Source organism: Bemisia tabaci, chromosome 1, assembly GCF_918797505.1.
Source record: "Bemisia tabaci chromosome 1, PGI_BMITA_v3".
Classification (NCBI taxonomy): Eukaryota; Metazoa; Arthropoda; class Insecta; order Hemiptera; family Aleyrodidae; genus Bemisia; species Bemisia tabaci.
The window spans coordinates 34,385,090-34,402,761 of NC_092793.1; the positions used below are offsets into that span (position 1 = coordinate 34,385,090).

The 17,672-nt window shown below is 39.9% G+C and overlaps 1 protein-coding gene across 2 annotated transcripts in view; it reads right to left on the reverse strand.

The window, feature by feature from the left end:
- Positions 1 to 15,311, reverse strand: part of Dp1 (satellite-binding protein 1 Dp1) — a 128,449-nt gene extending 113,138 nt beyond the window's left edge. The window contains exons 1-3 of one of the 2 annotated variants that reach the window (XM_019040408.2): positions 15,122 to 15,310; positions 10,640 to 10,831; positions 9,879 to 10,088 (exon numbers count right to left, since the gene is read on the reverse strand). In XM_019040408.2, coding sequence (XP_018895953.2) covers positions 9,879 to 10,088; positions 10,640 to 10,795 — 366 coding nt within the window. In that variant the 5' untranslated portion in view covers positions 10,796 to 10,831; positions 15,122 to 15,310. Of the gene's footprint in view, positions 1 to 9,878; positions 10,089 to 10,639; positions 10,832 to 15,121 lie in introns of both variants that reach the window. The other variant, XM_072300211.1, reaches the window with a different exon arrangement.
- Between the last annotated feature and the right edge of the window lie 2,361 nt (positions 15,312 to 17,672).

The following is a 17,672-nucleotide window of genomic DNA, read 5'->3' on the forward strand; positions in this document are numbered from 1 at the left end:
CTTCGGACTTTTAACAAGAATCGTCGGCAACTTTACCATTGAAATGATTCTTAGGTGTTTTTGAACAAAGGGATTTTATTAAAATTTTTTGGTTTGACTCACCCTGAATTCTTAAGAAGATGGAGAAAAAAATATTTTCTTCACTCTAGAAAGACATGAAACTGACCAAGCTGTAGGTAAGTAAGTAGTTTTTGATCACTTCATTCTAAGAAATATGATGAGTCTACTTGCTGCAGGAAACACAACATACTAGTGGAACAGAAGTAGTAATGGTAAGTGGAAATCATGTTAGTGCTCGCTTCTTACATAAGCAAATCGTGCGCTCAAAATTTAAAAATCTACTCACCTGCATGTATATTTGAAGAGGAATACGACATGATATGTAGCAGGCTACACTTCATCTATGAATAATACGTAAAGTCTTGAGAGCATTCTTAGGAAACTTCCACAATTTTTAGTTTTGTTCCTGAGAGAAAATTTTGAGATGACTCTGCTGGTATTCGCAGTGTCTTTTCAGAATTTTTCCACTTCATAGGTATCATCGAATACTTAAGTATCAACAGATATTGTACAAGACAGAAAATTTATTTGAGGATTCCTGCTAGTATATTGTGTTTCCTGCAGCAAGAAGACTCATCATATTTCATAGAATGATGTGATCAAAAACTACTTACTTACCTACAGCTTGGTCAGTTTCATGTCTTTCTAGAGTGAAGAAAATATTTTTTTTCTCTCTTTTTAAGAATTCAGGGTGAGTCAAACCTGTCCAACAAAAATTTTAATAAAATCCCTTTCTTCAAAAACACCTAAGAATCATTTCAATGGTAAAGTTGCCGACGATTCTTGTTAAAAGTCCGAAAGTCGGCTGGTTCACTGAATTTCTCAGGTACAGACGGATGGAAGGATTTCGAAAAGACATAGAATTACATTTTCGTGTGTTATTCATAGATATGCTTGTTTAAATTATTACTGCCGTATAATTGAAATTTTTGTCAAATTTAGCTTCTTATCGATGTTACGGTGAGCCGCCATCTTGTTTGTTCATTTACGGCCGTAAGAGCATCACGAAGCCTAAAAAGTCGTTGACCAATCAAAAAGCGGAACAGTTTTCCTGTAGTAAAAAGATACGAATGGCCATACTCTGTCTGTAAAGGTACTCTAGAGCATACCGGAAGATGCAAATCGCCAAGTGTTCAAGAATCGGATTTCGATGGAAACCATAGCGAGAGCGAGTTGGATGATAAAGACAGCGAGTCGAATGAGTGGCTACCAGAGTCGGATAATGAAGACCTGAGCGCCCCAAAAAATCCTTCAGGGGACCGTCGTTATCCTAACCGCCCGCGACAACCGCCCGTCCTATATCCCCAGCAAGCAAGTTTGGCTGATCGCGTCATTCCCAGGTGCTCAGGTTCACCTGACCCTCAAACCTACAATGAAGCATTAGCTTCTCCAGAAAAGCTTAAGTGGCAAGCTGCCATTAATGCTGAAACAGCAGCATTGAAAGAAAATAAAACCTGAGATTTAGTCAACAAGAATGAAGCTAGAAATTCAAAAATTTTCTCAAGTAAATGGGTGTTTAGAATCAAAGAGAATGGTACTAAAAAGGCCAGACTCATAATACGGGGATTTGAGCAAGGAGACATTGATTACAGGAAAATATTCAGCCCTGTTGCCGGCATTAGTTCTATTAGATCACTTTTGGTGTTAGCCGTTGAGCATGATATGAACATTGCCAAATTTGATATTAAAGCAGCTTTTATTAACGCGGAGCTTTAAGAAAGCGTTTTCATGTTCTGCAAGGCTTTGAAAAATTTGAAGGTAAAATATGTAAACTGAATAAAGCACTTTATGGGTTTAAACAATCGCCTCAGGCATGGAACACAACTTTGACTCAGCATTTGGTAAAACAAGGGTTCAAAAAGTTAAAAACTGATAGCTGTATTTCTAAGAACAAAACAAATACTGTGTTGATATCTATTCATGTTAATGTGTAACAAATCATGCTCAGCGATTACTTGTGAATGCTCGGGGTGGCATGATTTGTAAAACTTATGCTACGAAACTACCATACTTTGAAACCATGTTTTCGATGAGCCTCCAAGTATGCTTTTTCGGCGAATATTTGATATGAAAAATATCGCCGCTTAGCCGCGATTTTCGTAAGATGATGCTCGGGCCAGTCCCAAGCCTGGAAAAAGTGTGAGGGAAGGAAGGGTCAAGAGCCGTCTCGATAGCTTCGGAATGAGGGTTATGCAAAACGGCCAAAAAGTGACCCCGCGGGGATTGTACGAAACTTTGTGGGATGATTGTATAGGTCATTTTGGGCCTCCATCTGACTGCTTTTAGGCAAAAACCGCAGGGAAACAGCGTTGCCCTTTTTTAAAATCATAACCTTCAAACATCCATAACTTTCGCATAAACGCAGTGACAGAGTTCGTATTTATACCAAAAAATGCAGAAAATTTTGCTCTATCGACCTATGCAAAGGAGAATTTTATTCGAGTCCACTGTTGCCACGTTTTGGCCATTTTTAAAATTCTCATAATTATTAAAAATCACGTTATCGCCTAAAAGTGTGTTTGTAGTTGGTGGGGATTGAATAAAAACGTGTCAGAATTATTGTTCGTTCGATTCCGGAACCATTGATATGTTATACTTTTCCGAGAGGCTTAGGGATTCCGAGTTACAGCGATTTAAAAATTCGGCAACACGCCCGACGCCCGATTTTGACACTCGTTTAAGTACTTTCAGCGACTCCGTGTTGAAGCAAAACGCCTAGACAAAACAAAATTCGACAAAGTTCATGTTTTACGCTTTTGTGAAACTTTCATGTAATTTTTAGAAATTCAAGTAGCGGCGGTGTTGCCGGTTTTCAATGAAAACCACCGCTGAGATCACAATTGAAAGTAGTACTCACTTAATGACATCTAGCTACATTGTTTACCCTAAACTGACCATTTGTGACATTATGTTAACAACGTCGCCTAATTTTCGTCGGATTTTACGTAGAGGCGGGGTTGCCAGTTTTCAAAGAAACTGCCGCTGCAATCACAAAAAAAAATGTATCACTTATTTAATCACGTTCAGCCTTATTCTGCAGTTGAAATTGTCGATTTATCGAATCGATGGTTTCTACTATCTCTTTATAACGGCACTGGTGCTCCACAATGACGAGATATCTAGTCAGTGTTTGGGGGTATCTGGGTTTGTCTTCTACCCAGATATCCCCAAACACCGAGTTTCAGGCGAATCCATCGGCAAAAAGTTGAGGTTGCCAATTGTTGACCATTTTGAACTTTAATCGGCGGCCATTTTGAAAAAATAGGGTTTGTTTAAAAATCTAACGTCGAATTCGTTCTTCTCGGGTCAAAATACCCCCAGATACCGAATTTCAGGTGAATCCATTCGCAAAAAATCGAGTTCGTCAAATTTTCGGCCACTTTGAGCCTATACCGGCGGCCATTTTGAAAAATTAGGGTTTTTTTAAAAAAACTAACGTCAAATTCGTTTTTCTCGTGCCAAAATACCCCCATATACCGAGTTTCAAGCAAATCCATGTGCAAATAGCAGAGATGCCAATTTTCGGCCATTTTGAACTTTGACCGGCCGCCATTTTGAAACGGTTTGAGATAATGACTTCGGATTTGCGCGAAAAATTTTCTTTTTTTATGCTCTTTCGAACGAGGTATCACAAAGAGGGTCTTCCTATTTGAAAAAAAAGAATTAGGGTCCGTAACCCCCCCCAAAGAGGGGCCCCCCAGAATTTTGGGGGGCTCAAAAAGTAGCTCCCTTTGATCTCTACCTCAATTAGGTCAAAAGTTAGAAGGGGGGAGGGGACTTTTCGAACACCCTGTAGGTTGATAGAGCAAAATTTTCAGCATTTTTTGGTATAAATACGAACTCTGTCACTGCGTTTATGCGAAAGTTATGAATGTTTGAAGGTTATGACTTTAAACAAGTAGCAAAAGCTACCTGCTGAGGGGGCGCCGCCCCCCCCCCCAGACCCCCCCTTTCAAATTATATATGTGAGACTTTGAGTATTATAGAAGTCGTGCGGCGACATGCCGAATGAAATGCCACAATTAAAATTATTGACTCAGATGATGAGCTGATAAAAGCCGTACCTAGTAATTTGGGAACATTTCTGACACAGTTTGGTTGCTTTAACTATCACTTTGATTTGCGAAATACAAATCGTTTTCACTTCGTATGTAGTTAAATTTGATTTTGACTGACTTAGTTTCTGATGGATTCAAACTCATAATATACATTTAGGTTCCAGGCAAAGAAAAATGCAGATGAGCTACACTTCACATGAATATAGATTGATTAAAAATAAATAATCCGAAGAAGTGATGGAATAAATGATAATTGTTTACTACAGTAAATACTATACCTAGGATTCATAGGAATTTTAAATAAAATCCCACCCATCACTAAAATAACCCATATGTATATACTCGTGGTGCCTGCTCTCGGCTCGATTTCGCCGAATGGAATTCTTTATCATCGCGATTGTCCTTGTTGCGTGCGGGAGGAAATGAAGGCGCGCTCGCAGTAGCAAAAAGCAGACGCGCCAGGTTGCTTGCGACGCGTGAATGTAGCTTAACCTCCACAGATTAACAAACCGTCGAGCAGCCGCGCGAAAAGTCCTATACCTACATAGAGAAAAAAAAGGAGGTATTTGCATCTTGAGGTTTGTTTACCCTGTGACGTAGGTCTGTACAACCTGGCCAGCGAAATCCGAACTTCGAACTATGAAAAATTGACCATAATTTCCGATTTTCCGAGGTGTAAAATACACAACTCAGCAGAAGAAAAAGAAAGAAAAATCGATTTGATATTTCTAGAGATAAATGTATCGATACGGACGATATATTAACGTTGAAATATCGATACGAGTTTTTGGTCTAAAAAATCGATATTCTGGTGGCGCGGAGCGTCTTCGAGGGGTTGGGCCGCGTAGCGGCCAGTCGTTAGACGATAGAAAAATCGCACCCGAAGCCCGAACCCAAATTGAGCCTCATTCGAGCGGGTTTTAAAGCGGGGCCCAAGGCTGCAATCGCGGCCGAGCGGGCCTCCCAGCGGCCCCGCTAGGCTAGCGGCCACCGACCCTCGGAAAAGTCATAAAAACGAATGACTCAAGTGCACGTGCAGGGCTCGAGGCATTGCAGCCAAATTGGTCTGTTTGTTATTCAGGGATAGTGTCCTAGCATACGTTTATTTAAAAAACAATTAAATAAGAGGAAGGATTTCAACCCTGAAAAATGTCCTCGATCTCTCCGGGACCACTGCCAGCCTGTGACCCTGGGATCTTTGTCAGTTTTGGTGAGTGCAGTTACAGAGATGGACCATTTTTTTTAGGGAGCGAACAAATCAAAATTTTGAGCCTTAAGTTGGTCGCAACCATATCCGGAAGTCGTTACGGTGACATTTTTGTGCAATATGCTTCTGTGGAAAGTGCAATACTTAATGAATACTTTTGACAAATCGTGTTTTTTCCGGTTTGCGCTTCAAACGTGATTTATTTGTGGAGTGTCATACGTTCCTTTTTGAATTGAAAAACTAGTCAGATACATTAGATAATGGAGTACAGCATCTCTCATTTCGTAACGCAGGGGGCGGCAAATTTTGCATTTTTTTAAAAAGTAGATTTAAAAAAAATCGGATTCAGAAAAACAAAATTACAAACGAGAAAGCGTCTTTCGGTGACACAAGAAACAGCACCTTTAATTAGTCGAGTTAAGAGAGAAACTAAACACGCAATTTGGCATGGAGCGGTGCAGCAGTGATGATGAGGACTTGAGATAAAAAGGAGAAGCCCTCAGCGCGGCGGACGGTGAATCGAGTCAATGAGAGAGGTCGGAAAAAATTTGGGAACTTAAAACGCTCATAACTCCGTTTATACAAGAATCTAATGTTCTGCAAGCTGTTCCACTGGTTTTCTCGTGATATTTTCTTCCAGTATCACCCCTTGAACTTTAAAATGTGACGAAATAAACATCAACATTTGCAGTTTTTGGCAAAAATTTCATGTCCGACCCCTCTAATTGACTCAATCCACTGTGCGGCGGTCGGCGTGAAACGCATAGCGCCTACAAGACTGTAGGAATACTTCACGCATTGCGCCAAACACAGTGCGGTCAGCGGAAGTTAAAATTATTAAACCACATTTATGTTTGTTCTTGCATAATTTTTACCTTCATTTCTTACAAATGGAAGGCCTTGTTCACACAGATGTAGATAGGTTTACGGAACTTAACTTTCACGCAAAGTTCCGTGCGAACTTTTGCTAGTAGTGAGGGGCATAGTGTCCTTTCTTTTAATTTTTCTTGTTTTGCTGGTTGAAAATGCGGGTGTGATCCCTGCGAAACGTCCCGGGTTTCTTATTATATTTTATGTGTTTCTTTTTATTATTTGCGGCCTTAGTCCCGTTTTAAGTTGTTTCTCTGTTACTGTTTCGGGCCGATTAAGTTGTTTTTTATTGATGTTTCGAAACGAATGAGAAGGGGGCGGCAAAATACAGGTGGCCCATAGGCAGCAAGTAGGTAAATCCGGCCCATGGGCGGCAAGTAGGTAAATCCGGCCCTGTTTTTAAAATGAATTTTGAGTCTAATTTACGTGAGAAATTGATTTACCAAGATTATTTTTCTTAATTAAAATTCACTTTCTTTTTAATACAGTTTTTACGTAAATACATTTGTTCGTAATTTCAAATACTTTTTAGGGAATTTTTATGTTAATTTAATTGTTATGTAAATTTGACTTCCTTTTCCGACTTTTTTCTTTTTATTCGCGTTTTTCTGTGACTTTTAACAATTTTAGACTTTCTTTCCTTACTCTAGTAAGGATCTAGTCGTCAGAATCTATCCTGAACGACAACTTACATTCATGGAAAATAAAGCTTTAAATATTCCTGACCATTTTTTACCATCCAAACTCACTAGAACACATTGTATAGGTATATGAAAAATTTGAAGAGCATCGCTGTCAAAAGCTAAGTTCTCCTTCAATTTAGCTCTTTTTGTATGGTCTACGGGTAAGGACAAAACTAACTGTTTTTGCTAAAAGCTTACTGTTTTTTATTCATAAAATTTGAAAGTCTCAATGAAAGCAAAGCTATGTCCAATCACAGCTAGGTATTTTTATTTTGAGACTGCACATCCCAACTTCTCCCACTTTTTCAGCCGAATTATTTTTTCTTTTTTGGGCTAGATTTTGGTTGGTGCAGTAATGCTGATGGTTATTTTTAGAAGACTATGATGGTGAAACCTAAATTTTCCAATGATATTTTATCAGCATAGTAAACTCAACCACGACTTCAATCATAAATAATTCCATTTAGCGAAATCAAGCTGAAAGGCACAAGTAAGGGTTCATGAAAGTTGAAGTCATAGCTCAACATTATAGGGTAGGTTCAAGTAACTTTTAACGTGTTTTAGACTTTTTTTCTTACCGTAGACCCTGAAAAACCACTCAAATTCAAGGAAAATAAAGCCTTAAATGTTTATACCCATTTTTAAATGTCAGAACTCACTAGACCACATTATATTTATGATAAATTTGAAGAATGTCACTGTGAAAAGTTGAGTTTTCCGTAGATTTAGCACTTTCCGTATGGTCTTTAAGGTAATGACAAAAAGTGCTAAATTGAAGGAGAACTCAACTTTTGACAGAGATATTCTTTAAATTCATCATGAATATAATGTGGTCTAGTGAGTTCCGACAGTTAAAAAATGGTTATGAACATTGAAAACTTTTAGTTCGATGAATTGAAGTTGTCCCTTAGGGTCCATTAGCGCTAAGGAAAAAAATTCTAAGACTTGTTTGAACCAACCCTATAATATTCTCCCACAGGATTCACTTTCAGACAGTAATAATTAATCAACATAAACATCAACCATTACTGATAAATCATCAAAGATCCTATTGGGCGAAATTCAGCCAAAAAGCACCAGTTTGGAGTCCTGACATTTTGGCCACCATTGGTTGCTTATTTACGCTATTAAACTGTGACTCGATGATAAAGAATGCCATAGGGCGACATTCAGCCGAAAGGCACCTGTGTGGGTTCTTTACATTATGGTCACAGTTGATTGCTAAACGCTACCAAACCATGGCTAAATGATCAAAAATTCCATTTGGCGACACATGTTAACACTCTTTGAACATCTGAGGTATGAGTTCTGGAAATTTTGGCTATACTTGGTTGCTAAACACTACTTAACAGTAAATGTTCAACAGTGACTTGATGATAAAGAACGCCATAGGGCGACATTCCGCCGAAAGGCACCTGTGTGGGTTCTTTACATTATGGTCACAGTTGATTGCTAAACGCTACCAAACCATGGCTAAATGATCAGAAATTCCATTTGGCGACACATGTTAACACTCTTTGAACATCTGAGGTATGAGTTCTGGAAATTTTGGCTATACTTGGTTGCTAAACGCTACTTAACAGTAAATGTTCAACAGTGACTTGATGATAAAGAATGCCATAGGGCGACATTCCGCCGAAAGGCACCTGTGTGGGTTCTTTACATTATGGTCGCAGTTGATTGCTAAATTCTACCAAACCATGGCTAAATGATCAGAAATTCCATTTGGCATAATAAAGATGTTGCATGTGTGAGGAATTTGCGATTTGACTGTTAAATCTTCTGTAAAAGGTCACGAGAAACACGATGGTGCCACTGGTTTTCTCTGAAATCATCTCCCAAGTTCAAAAAAAAGCACTCAAGTTGAGGCCAAAATGGAGGGAATATCCCACCCTACCCTGAGAGTCCAAGTCTAGATCAAGACCAACTCTCTATGCAAAGATAGGGAGCTAATACATTGACAGGGCTACCAATTTATCTGGGGACTCCAAAACTGAAAACACGGCAACCCTGCTCATGTATTTGCTCCCTATCTTTGCATGGAGAGTTTGTCTTCATGTAGACGTGGACTCTCAGGGTAGGGTGGGATATCCCCTCCATTTTGGCCTCAACTTGAGAGCTTTTTTTGAGCTTGGGAGATGATTTCAGAGAAAACCAGTGGCACCATCGTGTTCCTCGCAAACTTTTATACAAGAATCAACAGTCAAATTGCAAATTCCTCGCACGTGTAACACCTCCATTGGGCCAAAATGCACAGATTTCAATACTTCATATGTTACTTGGCTCCTCGAAAATTCTCCTCTTGGACTTAGCCTAAAAGTGTGGACATTCTTCAGCCTCCGGCGAAACCTAGAGTCTATACGGCTTCGCCGCACGACTAAAAATGGCAACGCTGTTTCCCTGCGGTTTTTGCCTGAAAGCAGCCAGATGGAGGCCCAAAATGACCTATACAATCATCCCACATAGTTTCGTACAGTCCCCGCAGGGTCACTTTTTGGCCGTTTTGCATAACCCTCTTTCGAAGCTCCTTGCTCTGTAGGCTTTTCTTGCAGTCCTTGCAGCAAAAATTGCCTACCCAGCAAGGAGCTTCGAAAATCTTAAAATTTGTCAAAGCTCTTTTCCGTCGAAATGATGCGTTTCTGGAAAATTTTGTGCAGTACTTTCACCCCCTTGATTTTTCGCGCTCTTTCAGGTGCCGTAATCCGTTTTACGAAATATCATCAATCAAAAAATTTATAACAATTTTCAAAATCGGGAACACTTGTGACCTCATTTTTTGAGGACGTACGTCCTTGAGAACACAAAAAATGGATAGAAAGCTAAAAAGTACCTCCCTAAACCAAGTTTCATAAACTTATGAAAAAATGAGGTACGTACAGCTTTAAAAGCTTCCAACGTGATTTTCTTAAGACTAAAAACACGACGTCCGCTATTTACATACGTCAGGCTCCACGAGTTCATTGACAATACATTTTTAAAGAATTCAGCACTTTATCCTACCTGCGTTTTGTATTGTTTCAAGATCTTGCGGATAGCATCATTGACACTAGCAGGAGTCCCAGAGATGACGAAAGTCAAGGAATGGTCTTTAGAAATAGACATTTCAATTTTCGTCTTGGTGTCTTTGGCAATGTCATTTGGCTTTCTCTCACCTTCACCAAACTTATCACTTTGATCCAGCTTTCGATCTGAAGATGGTACAACCAGAGTCTGAAAAATACCACCGTGTATAAGGATAGAAGCACGGATATGAGACCATTTCTCCTTTGGCATTAAGACAGGGTGTTCCACAATAATAGCATGTCTTGTAAGTAGCTAAACTTTACATGGATTGCATTTTGCAAAACGGAACCAAGAGCAATCTGATGTTGCTAAGATTGTACTACTTGCATTTTCTGCGATAAAATTACTGAAATCACGTAAAAAATTTCAACTACAAAGGTAATTTTTGTCTTCAAAGTAAAGTTTATTGGGAGTAAAAATAAAACATGTTTAGATGATCAGTTTATATTTACAAGGTAAGAAAAGTTGTACTATCTTAGCGACATTATAATACTCGTGGTTCCTTTTTGCAAAATGCAATCCACATTGAAGTAATGATTTAATTCTGAATTTATCGGCCCCCGTTCATTGAAGAAATTACGTGAAAAATGGTTGTTTCTGGTTTGTAAACTGTAAAATTAAATTAACCAAGTAACTAACAGAAATCAGCAATGCTCAACTTTTGGTAATCAGTTGAAATGTAAGCGGACTGTTTTTACCTTGGATATTTCTCTAGGACCAACTCTCATGTGCCCGTTGCCTTGGATGGATCCAGAGTTTTGATGACTCTTGGCCTTGGTGGTTGGCATTGCTGGAAACATCTTGGCGTATTCGCCCGCCTCAGCACTAGAGACATTTTTCTCTTCTTGTTGCATCTTTTAGTTTGCAGGTCCTCACTCGTGGGTTAAAGCCTGAAAATGAGAACATTGACAATTTATCAGACAGGGATTGAACCAAGGACAGCTTTTCTCAGAAATCTCTGCATGTCATTTGACAGCATCTTTAAGAAAATCGGAGGAGTTGAATTGTGAAATCTTAGGGGCTTACTTACTTCTACATTATTACGACACCTCTTGTAGAAAGGAAGATTTTTTTTTCTTCATCGTTTCAGCCTACCTCAGTAGAATTGTATGGTATGAAAAAACACTGCGTCAAAAACCAGATATTCTTAGGAATATAAAAAAAAAAAAAAACTGCGCCGGATGTGTAAAAATATTCAGGAGAAACCTTTCTGATGGCAAAAAAGCAACAAGTAGAGACATAAGAAAGATTAGAGTGGAAAGAGGGCAGACACATTTTACAGCCAAGAAATGAGTTTTTAAGGGCACAGAGATGCCACGTTTTCAAGCTATACCAGTGAAGATATTGTCAAAAAAATTTTAAGATTACTTACGGAAATCAAAGAATTCTTACCTATGTCTATAGTAACAAGTTTTCGAAATAATAAACCAGATCAACTTTTCGTTCAAACCAAAAAATGAAAGCAATTTGGGACAAAAAATTGACAAACTGTTAAATTCCTTTCAAAACTGGTTATTTTGACACTTTACCCAAACAGAAGGTGAACCAGTAGCATGTTTCTTCATTAGTTAACTCTTTTATTACATCAGAAGGCTCACTCCCAGCGTATCTCGGTTGAAAAAGAAGAACACACCTAGAAAGCATTGTTTACATTTTGCCTTTAGTCCGGAGCTCGGACGACCTTCAACCCTGTCGGTTTGTTTGGCAAAGCGCGCTTCTTCATACCCCCATTTTCTACCTGAACGCATTCACATGGCAACGTTCAGAGCCGCTGGAAAGTACAAAACGCGATACATCGGAGTAAACGGGAGTGAACCTTCTGTTGGTGAAGCCTATATATTCTGTGACATGATACCTAAACGCATAATAGAAGTATGGAATATTTTTCATCCTTCATTCCATAGCAGACTTGCAGGCGTAGAAGTCATTCTTCCACAGACTCATTAATAGCAGTAGCAAAGTATTGAGCCTGATTCGAAATACACAAGAAAATTCAATAGATACCTGAGAGGAAATAACAAGGGTTGTCTATGATTTTCTGAGGTGAAGGGTGAGGAACTTCTATGAGAGTTGCAAGCTTCCTGCCCTACCACTGTATTATTTTTCTTAGCTGTTGGAGGCAAGTAAAGATTTAGGGATGTGGATCCAACCCCCCTTAATCTTTAAAGTTACTACCTTTAACTACATGGGCATTGCCTTCCAGCAAATTAAATCAACTATGTGATCACTGTCAAAACAAGCATTTAATGGTTCACACAAAAAGTGTGAAAAAAAATTTCCAGAAGACAGGCCTCTTTCGAACTACCGCGTCTAGGGGAGGTGCCTTTTTTGGGCACTTCTGCCCAGAATTTGGAAACATTCTTTCAAGTTTTAAAGCGTCTGCTCCTGATGAGCATGTTTTATTAAAGAGTCATACTTAAAAAATGCAGACTTAGCATATTGTGGTGCGCTGTTGGGTGGTATGGGTAGGTTGATGTGGTGAAAAGGTAAAAAAACAAAAACGGATCTCGAATGAACAGATACGTACATTGACAAGTGTGCAGTGCAGCAAGTAAGGGTATAAAACTAACCGTCTGTACAAGAGGCTCTGTAGGAATGGCCCCAACGAGAGTGGTGACCAGAGTCTGAAACTATAGTGCCCTGTTGTTTCTTGGACAGTATCATCAAGGGGTTGATGCAGGACATGGAGGCGCTCGCAACAAGGGTAATCAGTGAAAGTGGAAATGTGAAGGTTGAGGTGATTAGTCCAAACTCCGCTCAGGGTGATCAGATAGGCAGTGCAATGTGCAGAGTCCGGTGATATGAGACGAAGGAATGAGAAGGTGGAGGATATGTCCTATGGCGGGCACATAACTATGTTTTCATACTATACAGTTCAGTTGTTAACCTCACATTTCAAAAGTCAGTTAAGTGAAGTAGTTTAATCAACCCAAGAACAGCAGTGTTCGTTTTCTTCATTTCCTTCATTTTTCAAAGATTTTCCAAAGAGGAGGTAAACTGAGACAAATTTTGAACTTCTTTAACTTCTCTCTTTCAAAACGAAGCTCATTTCCATATATTTTGAAATAATTAAGGTTATGCGGTGCAAGTTCTGAGATAATGAGCCACTAGACAAGGTACGAATTTCAGCATTCTGATACACGTTTCTTAGGAAAAGTTTTACGTAAAACACGATGCACACAACGAAAATTACCGAAATTACCTCCTTATGAAGATATTCAATGATTCCTGATGCATGAATTCAAACCACCCGCTCAATAAAACTCAATGCTCTACGTGATTCACATTGCGCGTTGAATATTATCGTGACAGTTGCTGCGATATGAAAATCTGGCAACCACAATTTTGACGCTTTGGCTCAGCTATAGCAAATTGCTTATAATTTGAACAGCACATGGTGGGAAATGAACAGTGCTCCATTGAGAGGCTTGTTGAAACTGTTGTAGTGCGCGATTTGACTCACGTAGAGCTTTGAGTTTCTTGTGAGGGGGCAGTTCAAAATCCGCATAACCAATGTGAAATAAAAAGGTTAGTATCTTCGTCAGGAGTTAGTTTCTGTAATTTTCGTTGCGCGAATCGTGTTCTACGTGAAATTCTGACTAAGAAACATATATCAGAATGCTTGAATTCGTGCCTTGTCTAGTGGTCCATTGATGGCAAGTGGGCTAGGAGAGAGCTGCTCTGGTGGAGTTTACAGTTTAAGTTATCATTTTGAACAGTCATCACTGTCTGAATTTTTTACATTAGGTCTAAATTAAAATTGCAGGATATGTTGAATCCACTGTTAAAAAGTCTTATGTAAGTTTAAAATTGAGGGTTGGAACGACACCTTGAGACATAAGTCATCACTGGTAGTTTTTTTTTTTTTTTTTTTTTAGGATTGATATGTTAACAACAATCCACAAAAATTATTCAATTGACTTTGGACCAGAGAGAAAAAAAAGGAGGTGTTAGCATCTTGAGGATTGTGTACCCTGTGACGCAGGTCGGTACAACCTGGTCAGCAAATTCCAGAATTCGAAATATGAAAAACGGACCATGACGGCCGATTTTTTTACTTAAATCAACTCATGATATAATTTCAAACACTTTATGGAGAATGCATTTTTTCCATAAACTACACCATTTCCAAGAGAATCGATGATAGAAGTCGCGGTACCAACCTACGTCATCAAAATAATTCCAAGATGCCCGAAATGCAAACACTTCCTTTTCTTTCTCTCTGACTTTGGACAAGACGTCTCACAATTATGATCACTGGCATATCAAAAAGGATGGGGAGGAGATAGTGATTTTGTAATCACAAATAGCGAGACTAGAGAGTTGGTGCGTGATGATCATGAGCCACAAATGAAAAATGAGTCAGATATGAGCATCACATAGGTATAATCTGCTCAGAATGAAATTTAACACCAGGCAACATATTGATAGTTGCAAATTAATCAGCAAAACACTCAGTGCTACTAAAAATAAAGTTGAGGGTTCTCAGGAATATTAGGAGGGGAAATTCTTAAAATTCAATCGCAAAACCAGGTGTGGAAATCAAGATGAGTAATTCCTCACAACTCGACTGTGAGAGTGATACTTGTTATTTTTTGTTCCGTTTTCCTTCGTTTGCTACACCCACCACAAGATCTCTTGAAGGCTGCTGATGTGTATTAATAATTTGTATTTTACATATTTTCATAATGGTATTGTCCTGTACTATCCCAAGAGAAGAGGAAAAAAATTATTATTTCAGTATGAAGAAGAATCATTGATACGAATCAAACAAGAAAAGAACTACGATGCAGGACAGAGAGCAAGATCCTGGCAATTATGGAACTATTGTAGAATTTCAGCTAGTCACAGAGAGAATTTTGTTGGTCTATTATGACAAGCGGAGAGAAATAAATGATAAAATAGTGTGCTGAGGCTGGGAGATGGGGATATGCTTGCAAGTTTGCAATATTCTAGAGGTACACATTTCAGTTTCACAGGAAAATGTGAGCGAATTCCAGCATGTTTCCTGCGCTGGGAGAAGAGAAATCGAAAACCATCCGAAGCAAAGGCGGTGATGAGAAAATATGCAAAATGAATGCTCCAACACAGAGTCGACGTGTCACGACAATTTAGCCTAAAACGTCTCGGTCTCGAAATGCAGCGGTCGAATATGTTCAACAGGGGTTGAAGATACTTACTTTGCGATAGTCCGAAAAGTCCGTGGAATCAGAGATTGTTGACTAAGACCACTCCAGTTTGACTGTGTTAATGTGCACTTTTTAAAGTGAAAAGTGTGAAGACTGTGGCTAACGATGTATTCACGGCTGGAGCAAGGAGCACCTCGGCTAGAGCATCTAGAGGTACTGTCTAGTAGGAAGAAGCAAGGCGGATAAAGAATGGTGGTCGCATTTCGTACCCTCTGGACGTCACACGGTATCGGGTACATCGGGTACATGGGCTGGCCGAGGCCGGGGGGGCCGACTCAACCCGACTCAACCTCGGATTGCACGGCAAAACCCGTACCCTCCTGACGTCACAACGCTTCAAGATGGCAGCCAAAATCGAAATGCGACCACCATTCTTTATCCGCCTTGGGAAGAAGAACGACACCACGTTGGACAGGACGTCCAAGTTGTGGAGTTAAAATTGACCTTTAGCCTGTGACTGACTCTGCAGTTCAGCGAAATGTTTTTCCAACTTCCTTTTCGCGATAAAAGCCATCCGTGTCGATACAGTGAGTTTGCAGATAGCTCAAAAATGTTTGGATCATCAAAATTGTGTGCATTCATGATCAATTCAGGCGATAAGAATTTTTTAAGAATCCGTCCCTGTGGCGTGTTCGGTGGTAACACTGATATATGAATCTCCACGCAGCCTGCCACCACGGACTCCACGAGCACGAGTCCACGCATTTAAAGCATAGAGTACAATAGAGTCGCAATGTACTGGAGCGCCGATGAAGTCAATCCATGAACGGGGGCCTTCGGCCTTTCCGAGCCGCTTGTGCTCCGAAAAGTGTGAACCAAGTGTGAACCCAACGGCACTTTTTATCATGGTGGCTTATGGAGAAATCAAGAACTGCTTAAGTTTTTCCGACATTTTTTTATTCAATCAGCATTAATTTTTGCAAATTTTCTTGTTACAGGTAGTCAAAGCCATAGTGAATCCATTAATGCATCATACTCCTGAATAATATTCAAAAAGGAACGTAAAGTAAGACTTAAACCAAGTGTGAACCGACCGGCATTTCTTATCACGGTGGCTTACAGGAAAAGCAACGACTGCTTGTGTTTTTTCGACATTTTTTAATTCCATCGATATTAATTTTTGCAAATTTTGCTTGAAATAGATATTCAAAGCCATAATGAATCCATTAATGTATGTTACTCCAGATAATATTCATGTATGGACTCAATTTCAGACTTATTACCGGCCTACTTACTTAGCTGGTTTCAATGTATGTGGAATGATGTGGACAGTGGCGGGACCGGGTCGGAAGGGGGGTATGGAACGCCGTTAGTGTCAAAACTCTTTTCTTGCGCGCGCGGAATTTTTTCTGGCGCGCGGAATTTTTTTTCGGCGCGCGGAAAGAAAAAACCCGTTTTCGATGAAAATCTCTGAATTTCCGGATTCCGTGCCGGTTTTCGATATATTTGCGCCGTTTGTGTCAAAACTATTTTTGTCGGCGCGCCGCTTCAAATCTGTTCCGCGCGCGGAATTTTCGATATATCGATTCCTGCTCGCCGTTTGTGTCAAAACTATTTTTTCCGGCGCGGCGCTCCAAATCTGTTCCGCGCGCAGAATTTTCGGTACATCGATTCCTGCTTGCCGATCGTGTCAAAACTGTTTTTTCCGGCGCTGCACCAGAAAATAATTCGAAAAAGTGGCGCGCGGAATTATTTTCTGGTGCAGCGCCGGAAAAAACAGTTTTGACACGATCGGCGAGCAGGGATCGATATATCGAGAATTCTGCGCGCGGAACAGATTTGGAGCGCCGCGCCGGAAAAAATAGTTCTGACACAAACGGCGAGCAGGAATCGATATATCGAAAATTCCGCGCGCGGAACAGATTTGAAGCGGCGCGCCGACAAAAATAGTTTTGACACAAACGGCGCAAATATATCGAAAACCGGCGCGGAATCCGGAAATTCAGAGATTTTCATCGAAAACGGGTTTTTTCTTTCCGCGCGCCGGAAAAATATTCCGCGCGCCAGGAAAAATTCCGCGCGCGCAAGAAAAGAGTTTTGACACTAACGGCGTTCCATAGGGGGGAGCGCTGAGCGCGAGTCTCAGCGCATGCGTCATCGCTGGTCGCAGTCTCCAGAGTAGAGTCCCTTTATACCCAGAGTTAAGACAACTCGATTATCAGCTGACTGGCAGCCGGCCTTAGCTGGCCATGGAGGCCGAAACGAGTGCACCCAAACGAACGATATTGAGGGATAAGGATCAGGAATCCTGCGATGTCTGTCATACAAAAACAACAACATCAACAAATTGATCAATTAAAAAGAAAATGAGATTGGTTTGTGAATAATTTCTTATTCTCTTTTCATTTTGGACCGATGGAAATGACAATTTACTCTTGATAAACCACAATTAGGTGATATTTTCATTATTCTTGTTCACATTCGAGGTACCGCCATCTTGGTGCACTCGTTTCGGCCTCCATGAGCGAGAACCAATCAGAATTGGATTTTTTTTTAGGCCACTTTCAGCCGAACCAAAAGTGAGTTGTCTTAACTCTGGGTA